We start from the raw sequence: 12873 nt of genomic DNA on the forward strand, positions 1-12873 counted from the left end.
AATTATTATTTATCATTTCTACTTTTTACCGTTATTATTTAAATGTTCCTGTGACTTGTAACATTGATATCATTTAAATTGCTGATGTCATTCTCAAGGATCGAAAGCATAAGGCTCAAGAGATGGTAAAATAAGAATGTGCACAATTTTGATATTAAAACCAGTTTTTTTTCTTTTCGTTTTCAAATTTAGTAAATTAATTCTTTTTAATTAACAAATTTTCATGAATAAAAATTTACAGAAATTTAACCGTACGTTATTATAATGTTCAGATTTAAGAAATTAATTCCTACAATCAATAATTTTTCACAAATAAAAATGTTTTTGTTTTTTTTTCTTTACACAAAATGGAAAGTATTTATGAACAAACAAATTAACCGGATGTTTTCATAGCAAATAACACGGATATTTTTTTCCGGAAATCAGTATATCCGAAATGCAATGCTATAAGTAATGAATATTATATTGGTTTCATTTCTAATCTTAAATACGAGCAAAAATAATTATTCCTGTCTTCATGTAATTTTATTTTAAATTAATTTTTTAATTTCTACGATATTTGACATGATAATCGATAATTACTATGTGTTAATCAAATACTTAATAATTGTTTAATCAATTCTGTTCGATTTGCACTACAATGTCATTTTATCTTTGTAATTTCATCAATTTAAAACTGAAACAAAAAAAAAAATGCTGCTAACGGCATTAATTATCTCATTTCAAATTTAAACAAACTGAAGTAGTGTATGAGGAAATGCTTGAAGCAATTTGCGCAGCGCAATTTCCTGAAAACAATTTTACACATGATGATTATAATTCCGGTTACATTAGATTTATTCCGGATATTTCATGTCATTATACACGTGCAATCCCTCTCAAGAAAGATTTTGATTTAATTTCAGGATAATTACAAATTAAAATTTAAATTCTAGGGATAACAAACAGATTGCATATGTCTGCCGCTCCTTCACAAAGCAATGTTGACAATGAGTATGTTTGCCATTATTCAGCAGTTTGCAATATGAATATTAACAATTTTTTTTTTTCCGAGAAAAATGACCTTTAACCCTGAGTATAAACTCGCGACCCTTAACGTTGAGTATAAATCCGTAACCTTTAACCTTGAGTGTAAATTCGTGACCCTTAACTCTGAGTGTAAATTCGTGACCCTTAACTCTGAGTGTAAATTCGTGACCCTTAACCGTTAGTATAAATTCGCATGATAAGAATTATAAAACTTGTTGGGGAAATTTTGAAAATAACTCTAAATTCCAGGAAATGTTTAATTCTTTATTTGTACAATATTTACTTATTTCCTTTTTCATTTATTCATTTATTTCATCAATTCAAAAAAAAAAACAAATTAATTTCTATAATTTTTTCGTTTTCTCCCTTTTTTGATTTAATTAAAAAAAAAAAACAAAAAAACAAAAAAAGCAAAAATCCATTTTGAAATATTTTTTGAACAAATGCAATATGTCAATATAAACCAAAATTTACAATGAATTATTATTATTTGTTGTTAAATTTAACCATATTAAATTTAAATTTGATAAATTTTAATAAAAACGAAAAATTTTTCCTTTTTAAAATTTCAGTCATCGACATTCATTAACTGTTGAACCAATACATCCAATGCATTTGATTGCTTCCGGTAATATACATCGTCGATTTAGTACCCAAGCTGAAGCTGAATCACAAGCAAAATTAATTAAGAAATTTTCTGTAACATCGGTAAGTTATTATAAATTTTACTTATATTTTATCAAATAACATTTATATGAATTTAATCTTAATTAATTTTTGCAATAAAACATGATCTATTCCCAAAAGATTGAAATAAACTATAGTGATAATGTTATTGCATGTTAATGATCTTATGTGTTATCAGAAATGATTGATAATTTGATAATCTTTTTTATCTTATCAATATAGATCTTTTTTTCAGTAATAATACCAATAATATCAATAAATGAATTAAATGATATGGAAGTAATTGTTGATCACTTTTGAGAATAACAAATACGGTTATTTTAATCCGTAAGATAAGCTACAAATTGTAGGATTACGATAAATTTAAATAACAATAGAGTGAACCTTAACATCCTTAATAGAATATTATTATTTTAAAATATTATGAAGATAATTTACAGTATGTATCTTCTAATGTGGCATAAACTATTGTAAAAAATTTATTATTAAAAAATATTCTTTATCAATGTTAAAATATTTGTTATCAATATACAGTAAATTCATTATCAATATTTATCATTGTTTTAAAAGATATTACAATATTAAAAAAATATAACTTATAAAATTATCATGTAAAACAATATATCATTTGTAAAATCATCACGTAATGCAATATCACTTATGAAATTACCATCTATGAAATTATCACCTAAAACAATATCACTTGTAAAATTATCACGTAAAACAATATCACTTATAAAAATATTACGTATCAAAAATATCACGTTTAAAAATATCACGTCTAAAATAAATATCACGTATAAAAATGCTACGTGTATTATTATATTAAGAAAATAAATGTGAATATTTATTATTAAGGAAGAAAAAACTTCAAGCTTAATTAAAAATTTATAATTTGCAAATTTTTCACTTCAATTCAATTATTTTTGTAGGAGGAGCAGAAAGATGTGTATAGCGCAGCAGTTGCTGATAAACTGGAAGATCAGGAAGTGAATAATTTACGAAAGAAACAAAGTCAACAAATTAGAAATGATGAAGAAAAAGAATAATTTGAAAATTTATTAAATTAATTTCAAAAAAAAAAACTTTTTAATAGGGATAAAAAATATCAATGTATGGTGATATGATATGATTAAATGAATTGGTAATGTATTGTGTTATCACTTTTTTTTTCTTTTCCTTTCATATTTATGATCTCTTTTATTCTTTTTTTTCAAAACTTTCTTCATGATAATCTTTATCTTTTTATTTCTTCTTTACTTTATTTTTAATAATTTCAAATATTATTAATTATGCATTAAAGTTAATGATTTCCAATTTGGTCTATTTCATTTTGTTTATAATCAAAATAAAGTACACCTGCGTGTATATGTGTTTGTGTGTGTGTGTGTGTGTGTGTGTACGCGTGAAATTTTTAGACGTGGAAATTGAAGTACACTTTCCGTAGGTTGTCACGTTAAATTGGTACACATTTAGTTACAAAAAAAAATGTATTGCATAGGAGAAATATAAACGTTATCATACGTGATCACGTAGAATTTTACCTCATAAAAAGTTGGTGTATTAAAATGAAAAGTATGAAAATAGACGGGATTATACGTAGTGGCGTGTAATTAATCCAAAAAAAAAAACTTTTAGATCCTTCAATATTGAAACTCAGAATCAGGAAATGATTATGCAGAGAAATTATTAAATAAGATAATTTTTGGAAATAAAATTTATCTCCCGGTAGTTACCCGTGGGTACGAGGAAAATAATCAGATTGTATGATATCGTAATAATCATCTTTCCTTCTGAAAATATGTTCATTGATTAAAGAACAATTATCATGTAAATTTATTAATAGAGAAATAATTCATGATTGGAATAATAAATGGATAGAAGAATGCTATGCTATCCAGGAATTAATACAATTATACAGATGACCTGAAATGTAACAAAATCATCGATTCCATGAAGTTATGTTATATGAAAACATCCAGTTTGTTATATATAATATAGCTATTTACCTTTTCTAGACTGAATGCGACACATACCTGAAACAAATGTTCTTTGCATTTGTCACCTTCACGTGCAACTTTTCATTTTCGTAACTTATTAGATCATAGACCAATCCTTCTAACAATTTTTAGCTATTTATCAATTTTGAGCATAATCTTTTGTATGAATCAAATTCACTAATTACTACTGGCTAATTTAATTATCTAATCATTACTGGTTCAAAGTTTACCTTTAAGAATTTTTTCTTTCCCAAATAATCATTTTCCTATTTAAATCAATTTAGAATTGATTGAAATAAGCTATTATTGAAATGATTATTGCTGAAATTGATAATTGTCAACATTTTATCACTTCATTTCATCCAACCTCGAAATCCTACTTTATGCATATTCCTGAATTCCGTTTTTGGCGAACATTGAACTGATAATGTTTGATTTCGGAAAATAGATCTGCTTATCTTTAAACGTAAATTTACTAAAGGTTTTTTTTTCTCTGAAACTGATAAACTTATCATTTGGCCAAATTTTAATTGTTTTTAAATGATTAAAAGATTTGGCTACATGGTTTTCATTTTTTTTAACACTTAAATAGGTTGAAGTTTTTTTGCTTTTATTTATCTTTCAAAACAAACAATTGTTATTCTAATATCAAATCAAATCATAATTGACTCAATATCAATTAAATTTCAATATTGAATTATATTAATTATTCCGATATTAAATTAAATACAAACACATAATTTACTCGCTTTTTATTCGATAAATGAAACTATTAAAATAATTCAACACTTAACGGAAAATTTTTTTCGAAATGACAATATCATCTGAGGATGAAATTAATTAGACTATGTTATCGCTCAATAACAGCTGTGACATATTTCAATCAGTTGTTTTCGTCTCGCTTCTTTCATCTCATTTAATCATTAGTTAAAAAATCCCGATCTCGATCCCGATCCCGATCCCGTTCTCAATCTCGATTGCAATTTCCTTCCTATCCTCCTTCATTCACATTTCATCAAATCTGTTAACTATTATTGTTGTTTTCTTCGTTATCACTTAATTTATTATCAATAAAGACATATAATGATAATAATGAAATTAATCTTATGTGACAATTTGAATTATTTAAAAATACTTTTTTCCACTTTCTTTTGTAATTTCACCAATTTATTTGTTTTCTTTAATCTATCCTTTCATTTTCTTAGACTACCAAACTTACCAAATCAATCATTTTCACTGAAATTTTATTAAGGGTAGATTTTCTAATGAAATGTAATACATAGTAACTTTTTCTTTTTTAAATAAAATTTATCAAATTAATCTTTGATCTATGAAAATAAAATTAAAATTTTAAATTAACAAACCTTTTTGATATGGTTTTGATAGATTTTATGTGACTAAAATTTCATACAATATCAATCAAATGTCATTTATCGTATGGATAAAGCTTAGGATAAAGAAGATTTTCAAAATTTCTTCAGTTTATATTCTAAAAATGTTCACCTGGTATACTTCATTAATTTTATCATTTCTATTCATTGTTCATATTAATGCTATACGAAAGCAAGGTGTCGCGGTACGTGGACAATTAATGTGTGGTTCAGGACCAGCTATACAAACCAAAGTTCGTATTGTTGACATTGATACAGGTTTGTGCTGATAAAATATACATTAAATTATTTGAAAAGGATGTGACAATTATAATTCTTTTAACTGATCATATATGATATTATCATATGACCAAAATGTGAATAAATTTGTAAAGTATGAAATGAAATAACATCTTAATGAGACGTAAATAAAACTATTTTTTCTTTTTTTTGGCGCTGAATAAAATTACTTCTTCAAAAAGCTTTTTTGTTAATTAATTTTTATATTTGCAATTTATTTCTGTCAATTTTACAGTAACATTTAGGTCCTGATTCTGAATTTATTTCTGTTCATTTTACAGTAACATTTAGATCCTGATCCTGAATTTATTTCTGTTCATTTTACAGTAACATTTAGGTCCTGATCCTGATGATACGCTTGATGAGAAAACAATTGATGAAAATGGAAAATTTGAACTAAATGGAAGTACACGTGAATTAACGGATATTGATCCAGTGTTATACGTATGGACCGATTGTCAGGATGGATTAACGGTATCATCTTTTTTTAATAAATAACAATGATACGGTACTCTTTATCGTACTACAAAAAAAAAGGAATCCCCATGAAATATTACATACTGCTGTATTTTTATTGTATATTTCTTGCATATCAGTTATTACGGTATCATCTTTTGTATTAAATAACAGTGATACGGTACTCTTTATTGTACTGCAAGAAAAAAAAAGAAGGGATCCCCATAAATATTGCATATTGCTGTATTTTTATTATATATTTCTTGCATATCAGTTATTAGTTTATTAAAATGATAAAAGTTTTTGTTTATTTTAGCCATGTCAACGTAAAATAGCCTTTCATATACCGAAAAAATTTATCCATAACGGAGAACCAAAACCGGAACAATGGATTGATATTGGTATATTAAATTTGCAAGGACATTTTGAGGATGAAGGACGAGAATGTATATTTTAGTTGTGATTTTGTATTTGTATATTCCTATTTTTATCAATATCAAATTTCATTTCAATTATTGTATTATTTTCAGTTTTTTTTTCTTTTTTTTCCTTTTTTGTTAAACAAATTATGGATTAATTTAAATAATTAATTAATCAGAATACATATTATCCTTATCAGTGATATATGCATAACGTATTTTTAATGCTAAAATATATGGTGTGTACAAACACACATACACACACACACACAGACATACACATACACATACACACACACGCATACACACATCAAACTCTCACAACGATGAAATTAGGTAATCACTAGTTGTTCATTATTATTATGATATGCAAATGGTTTGCTGTGTTGATGGATTTTTTGAATTTAATTTCTTATTTTACAAATATGCAAATTTCAACTTTGAATCACATTTTAGTTACACAAATTTTAAATCGAAATAATAGTATCATAATTAATAATAATTTATAAACCTACAAAAATTTTACAACAGAATAGAATAAAAAATAAATATTGATTAAATTAAATCGATCCATGAATTAAAGTTAATCGATAAATTTCATATCACGACTTTCTTTTGGATACATTACCTGCAATGAAATTTTATTTCAACATATCGATAATTATAGCACAAAGAAATTATAAATTTCACGTAAATTACGAATTTCACGTAAATTATGAATTCTACATAAATTACGAATTTCACACAGGTTACGAATTTCACGTAAATTACGAATTTCACGTCCACAATATGGGAGAGATTTTCTACAATTTTACTACGAATTTCTTGATAAAATAAACTTAGTCTTGTTTTGTTAAAAAAGTAACTTGGATGTATTTTCTAGAAAAAAAGAGATAATGGTGAAGGGTAAATGGCTAGAATTTTCAAATGTAATTTCAGATTTCCTAATTTAAACAAAAAAAAAAACAAACTTATCCTTAATTTAAAACAAAAAAAAAGATGGAACCAAAATATTTGGTTATGGGATTTTTTTTTTTCCAGTCATCGTTTTTCTGTTTTCATTACGCATTCAAATTTTTCTCGCCTTATTTCGCTTTACCTAATCTAGCAGTTAATGGAAAAATCGAGAACAAGGTCAAAGGTTAAAAGTTATTAAAGGAAAAAATAACATAACAATATTGGAGTTGGTTCAAATGCTTAGATGTGGTTACAAATTAGTGCTGAGATTTTCCTAACTTAGATAAACGAATGGTTAAAATGATAAATTGCATATTTCGTTAGGATTTTCCTAAGTGAGTTCAAATGTTATTTCATTTGTTGACATGTCGCATAACTTGGGGATACTTGCTCGGTCAACAATTTGGGATGTTTTTAAAATAATTTGAATGGTGCTAAATAAAGCTTTAATGCAAATTGTGATAATGATGAATAATCAGTCGATCAAGCGGGATATTTGTTCTGATAGCATCATTATCAGACGGTTTGCAAACCTAATCAAAAATGTTGAATTTAACTATTCACTCATGATTTTATTCATTAAATGTTAAAAATAAATTTCAACAAATAAACAAACCTGTAAATTTAATTTACCAATATCGAATGGTTTCCTTGGTACACGACCAATTGTTACATATTCTTTCGGATAATTCATAGCAAATGTTCGATAACCAACCTATTTTGATCTTATCATTCAAATTTTAAGTTTTGTTTTTTTTCTTTTTTTTAAACATTAGCTTTACTCATTAGATAGAATAATTAAATTTTAAAATTTAGGGTTAAAATTATAAATTCAATTAGTTTGCACGTTTAAAGACATTGTTGGTTGAAATATATTTTAATGTTTGAATAAGATTGAAAATTTTTATCAAATCTTAGATATTTGTATGATTAATTTGTTAGTTTCTGGAAATTGAATTAAAAAGTTAATTTAAATTTTTACTAACTTAAAAACAGTATTATTCGGAAATTTTAAATTTCTTTGTAAAATTATTCAAACTAACTTTTTTAAGATCTTTTTTCAGGTCATCATCGCATCGATGATAAAATCTTATCATTGGCTCAATATCTTGCTCTGTTCGATCAACTGTATCACCTTTAATTTCAAAATGTCCATCTGATGTCGTTTGCTTGGTAGACAGAATTTCTCCAATATCTAAAAATTAATTTTTGGAAATTTTCATGCTTTCAAAGTTTTTACAAGATATATTTAATTAATTATAAATGATTAACAGCAATTAATTATAGCGAATACATGTATAGCATGAAAATCACTTTGAATCAAGTGCAAAATAATATCATAGCAAAGAAGGACTAATAATTATCTAAAAATTAAAATAATAATTACTTAAAAATTGAAATAATAATTTTTAAAAATGCTTGAATTTGATTTTTCAAACAGTAAAACGCTGTTTGAGCGGCTATTTCAAGCATTTTAAAATGATTATTTAATTAAATTTCCATTGAAAAATTCTCTTAACAATCGTTCCAAATTTTTTTTTCCCTTCAAGCTTGTTAGCCTTCAAGTTTGTTTTTTTCTTCAACCTTATTAGCTTCTAATTAACTACTTTTAAGTAATTATTTTATATAGATCAACAATAAAAGCAAATTAAACAAATTTCTGTTCGAATGATTTTCAAATTCCTTTTTAATTTCTCATTGAAAATATATTGAAATAATTATAGATAACAAATTTTAAATGTTTTAAAATTCTCATTAAATCTTTTCCTATGATATCACTTTTTTTTTTTTTTCATACCTAAGCATTTAACCTTAACTCTTCATATACTTCATATTTACTATACAAAATTTTCAACTGCTAATAAAAAATGACTTAATGTATGTTTCACATACCATTGCTTGCTTTCCGGAATAATCTTACTTTAACATCGGTAGCCGGAGTGGTACCACACAGTAAGATACCTTTAGCAGCTGTTGAACGTGTTGAAATTTTTTCAGCAAATTTTAATTGATCACCGTTAATTAAATGAAGAAATATTGATAAGATAAGGATTGATATCATCACCATCACCTGAAAATTACTGAAAAATATCAAAATGTTACTTATACTCTTATACCAAATGCAAATTATATTTCATTAAATAAAATTAAAACGATGGATCGATCAATGGGAAGAGATCAATTGAAGAAAGAAATTGAAAATTGAAGAAACTGTTTAAAAAACGAAAAAAAAAAGTTGAAATGAACAGATGCTAACAACTGATAACAATTGGTAATCATTTAAATCATTTATTATAAATATCCTTTCAACAATATACTCAATCATTTAAATCGACATTTTGCGCCCAATGTTTTTAAAACTTCGAAAAATCATTCGCTTATCCTTTCATCAACAAGTCCATCATTCTTTCTTTTTTTTAAGTTTCCAATTGTTCAATCCTAAATTTGGTCAAATACCGCTTATATAAAAATATTTCAATCAATAAGAAAACAGTATAAATGCTCAAATGTTAATTTAATTTGGGAAAATTTTCGAAAAGATTATTTTCTCTTTTTTTTTTTTTTGTTAGTTTGAAAAGTTACAAATGTGACAACATGAATATGTTGGAATAAAGATTTGATCATTTTATTGTCACTTTGTTTGATAGAAAATTTAGAGTGACGAAATTAGTTGACACGTCATTTTACGCCATTTGAATAAATTAAGAAATTAACATCAGAGATTGAAAATCTTTTGTAACTTCTTTTAACCTATATTAAATTTGAAATTAAAATCAGACAAAGAATTGTTTCAATTATTCATTCTTAATCTTTGAAAAGAATGATTTTATAAACAGGCCAAAATATTTCGTTGCTTTTTTTGGCCGAATGTTTCGGTCCACAGAAAAACATTTTAGCCAAAATATTTCATTGTTTCGTTTAGTTGAATGTTTTGGTCCATGCAAAGATGCCTTGGCCAAAGCATTTCACTGCTTTTTTTTGGCTATTTTTTTCGATAATTTAACATCCTAAAATTGTCATTTCCGATCTGTAATGCTTATAGGTATCAATTGAAAGCAAAAATCTTTTAAATTTTAGAGAAACAATCTTACGGTTAAGAGAATTTCGAATTTCACAAAATTTTACTTAGAAAAAAAAATAATAACATGAATAGATTAAATTGATTGTGTTAAAAAAACCGAGACATTTTTAAATGCTGCAAATATGTCAACTCTTGAGTTTCTTTAAAGGTCATCCTTACCCTAATATTGTAAAGGTCAACCATGCCACTGTATATTATTATAACTATTATATCATACTCCTTTGATTTTACAAGCCATTTTTTATATACATATCACTATTTATTACTTTAATAACTTTGTATGCCTTTATTTAAATGTTGTGAAGGTCATACATGTCCTTTTTTAAGGCTTGCAAAAGGTCACGCATCCAAAATAAAAGCTCTAACAACGAGAGGTCAATCACTCTTTACTTACGGATTAAAAATTCCTCAACTAGCAAACTATCAGCATGTAACAAAATCACTCAAGCTAAAGATCTGAACAAGAAACGATTATAAAAGGCTAATGAATTAAGCCGTATGCTACAATATATGAGCTAATTTAACCATTTCAGATTTAAATTATGAAATTTGATTGATTAAAGAAAGTGCAGTAATTAAGCACGAAAATATTGATAATTCAATTATTTATGTTAGGTACATATTCCACTCATTATTTAGGCTATCTAAATTAGCAGAAATTAAATTTTTAATTGTAAATGTTAATTTGAAAAAGATCGATAATCAAATACCACCATAACTGTAATATTTCATTACTATACTATCTATATTCTCTATTTAATTTGTCTACGGTCACATTTTGTGAATGTAAAATTTACATCATTATATCCCCCTAATTGATTAATTAATTAGTTAATTGTTTTGGACAGCAAAAAATGTTGTAATTGTTTTAGTACTGCAATTTTACATTTCGTTAATCTTTAACATCACATGATCTTCTTTCTCATATCATATCTTACGAACTTATCGATCTCTTTTTTTTTTTTTATTTTGTTCGATCTATCCTACACTTCGTTCTCATATCATATCTTATCGATCTCTACTGATAACTTATCTCTTTAATCATTTTTATCATCTGATATTACGGTATTATATCATTTAACGTATTCTGCTATTATACATCATTAGCTCCAAACTGGTATTGAATTGCTGAGCGAAAATTTCCTTATCAGTAGAAGAGATAGTAGATTATCAACTATCTATTGTAGTATAAATCGATGAATTATGCTATCCATCTAATTCCTGATACGCTAACCATCTTGTTTAACAAGTTCTTGTATACATTAGTAATAATTAGTCTTGCTTAATTAATGACTATGCAAAGAAACAATTATAATTGTAGTACTACACTTAAATATATTTACACGTCCCACTTTTAGCCTCAAAAAGAGCGCATACTGTTTAGATAGCATATGAATGATGTAATTCATAATTTGCATCTTTACAAAAGTAATTTTCAAATTAATTTTCAGATTGCAAAAATTCGAACAATGCAAAATATAGTTTATGAAATTTTAAATTTTAACTATCGAATTTTATTGGTTTTTTAAATTTTAGTAAAACTACTACCGTATTGGGCTGCCATCATAGTGCTCATTTACATAAATATATTTCAATATCTCGTGTAAAGGTACAAGGTGTTTTTGTGCTGTATCATTGGATCAATCACTTATAGCCAAAGTTTGTTTACGGTAATGTAATTTTTTCTTGTAATGTAATTACCTGATGGGATGCGTGGGTTGTATGCTATTGTCTTCCTTTCTTTTCCGTGTATTTCCTCTTTCTGGAACGAATCTCACTATAGCGGAATTATCAAAAACTGCATTTCCTTTTTCGAACCACACCTGTTTACTCTACTCTTGAATTCAAACAGTTCCCCTTTTAAATAAAATTTTGCGGATTTTTAAAGAGATTTCATGTGTAAATTACATTCTGGAATAACCATTTGTCTTCTGTCTAATTTACATGAAAATTGTCATTTTTTATTTTGGTACTATCATGAGTGCATGGGTTAAACACAAATCCTTACTCTTTTTAGCATTTTCGTGAATATCCGAAAGATCCCTGTAATTTAACACATATTTATTTGTGAAGTGTTTTTACCATTCGATGGCATATTAGTTCGTTTTTAGAAAATGAAGTAGTCATCTTATCGAATTTTGTATGTGCGAAAATTTATAGCTTAATGTCATTATAGGTGAATGGCAGGGGCAAACAGTTCAGATAATTTATGGGCAATTTCAGAAGGTCATCTGAAAAACCGTCAAAATTTTGTTGAAAAGGTTTGGAATTTTATTCTCTCTCAAATTTGACTGATTTCAAAAATAAATAATTCACAGTATTGAAAATGGCAAATATCGTGCATCACTAGGTTATAGTAGTATTCATCACAATTATTCTATTTAAAAAGAATTTATGTGAAGGATACGATTAAAAAGTGTTTGTTAAAAGAATTTCTAGTTCTTTTTTAGATTTTATTTTTAAAAATTGGTAAGAATTTTGCTGAAAATATCTTGTGTTGGTATATATATATATATATATATATATATATATATATATATATATATATATATATATATATATATATATATATA

General features: G+C 25.6%; 4 protein-coding genes across 4 annotated transcripts in view; 3 read left to right on the forward strand and 1 right to left on the reverse strand.

The window, feature by feature from the left end:
- Positions 1–955: 955 nt before the first annotated feature.
- LOAG_08309 (hypothetical protein) lies at positions 956–2765 on the forward strand (the record flags this gene model as incomplete). The annotated part of the gene is made up of 3 exons (XM_003143841.1): positions 956–993; positions 1602–1737; positions 2649–2765. 3 exons carry the CDS (start codon positions 956–958, stop codon positions 2763–2765), a joined length of 291 nt encoding a protein of 96 aa, XP_003143889.1.
- A 2427-nt stretch (positions 2766–5192) lies between these two features.
- Positions 5193–6324, forward strand: LOAG_08310 (hypothetical protein). The gene is made up of 3 exons (XM_003143842.2): positions 5193–5365; positions 5724–5860; positions 6159–6324. Exons 1-3 carry the CDS (start codon positions 5212–5214, stop codon positions 6297–6299), a joined length of 432 nt encoding a protein of 143 aa, XP_003143890.1. The 5' UTR covers positions 5193–5211; the 3' UTR covers positions 6300–6324.
- A 514-nt stretch (positions 6325–6838) lies between these two features.
- Positions 6839–9298, reverse strand: LOAG_08311 (hypothetical protein). Its single transcript, XM_003143843.2, has 4 exons — positions 9112–9298; positions 8262–8413; positions 7835–7933; positions 6839–6889 (listed from the first exon to the last, which is right to left on the reverse strand). The coding sequence occupies exons 1-4, from the start codon at positions 9284–9286 to the stop codon at positions 6845–6847; spliced, it is 471 nt and encodes a 156-aa protein (XP_003143891.1). The 5' UTR covers positions 9287–9298; the 3' UTR covers positions 6839–6844.
- A 3172-nt stretch (positions 9299–12470) lies between these two features.
- LOAG_06510 (hypothetical protein) overlaps positions 12471–12873 on the forward strand; it is an 11902-nt gene continuing 11499 nt past the window's right edge. The window contains exon 1 of the mRNA XM_020447159.1: positions 12471–12561. Coding sequence (XP_020302581.1) covers positions 12481–12561 — 81 coding nt within the window. The 5' untranslated portion in view covers positions 12471–12480. The remainder of the gene's footprint in view (positions 12562–12873) is intronic.

This window comes from Loa loa, assembly GCF_000183805.2.
Source record: "Loa loa unplaced genomic scaffold supercont3.225, whole genome shotgun sequence".
Lineage (NCBI taxonomy): Eukaryota > Metazoa > Nematoda > Chromadorea > Rhabditida > Onchocercidae > Loa > Loa loa.

Coding starts and splice junctions, on each gene's coding strand:
- LOAG_08310 (XM_003143842.2), top strand. CDS start 5,212: ATGTTCACCTGGTATACTTCATTAATTTTATCATTTCTATTCATTGTT. Junction 5,366..5,723: donor TATTGTTGACATTGATACAG/GTTTGTGCTGAT, acceptor AGTAACATTTAG/GTCCTGATCCTGATGATACG. Junction 5,861..6,158: donor ATTGTCAGGATGGATTAACG/GTATCATCTTTT, acceptor TGTTTATTTTAG/CCATGTCAACGTAAAATAGC.
- LOAG_08311 (XM_003143843.2), bottom strand. CDS start 9,286: ATGGTGATGATATCAATCCTTATCTTATCAATATTTCTTCATTTAATT. Junction 7,934..8,261: donor TGAAAAAAGATCTTAAAAAA/GTTAGTTTGAAT, acceptor AGATCAAAATAG/GTTGGTTATCGAACATTTGC. Junction 6,890..7,834: donor TTGGTAAATTAAATTTACAG/GTTTGTTTATTT, acceptor ATTTCATTGCAG/GTAATGTATCCAAAAGAAAG.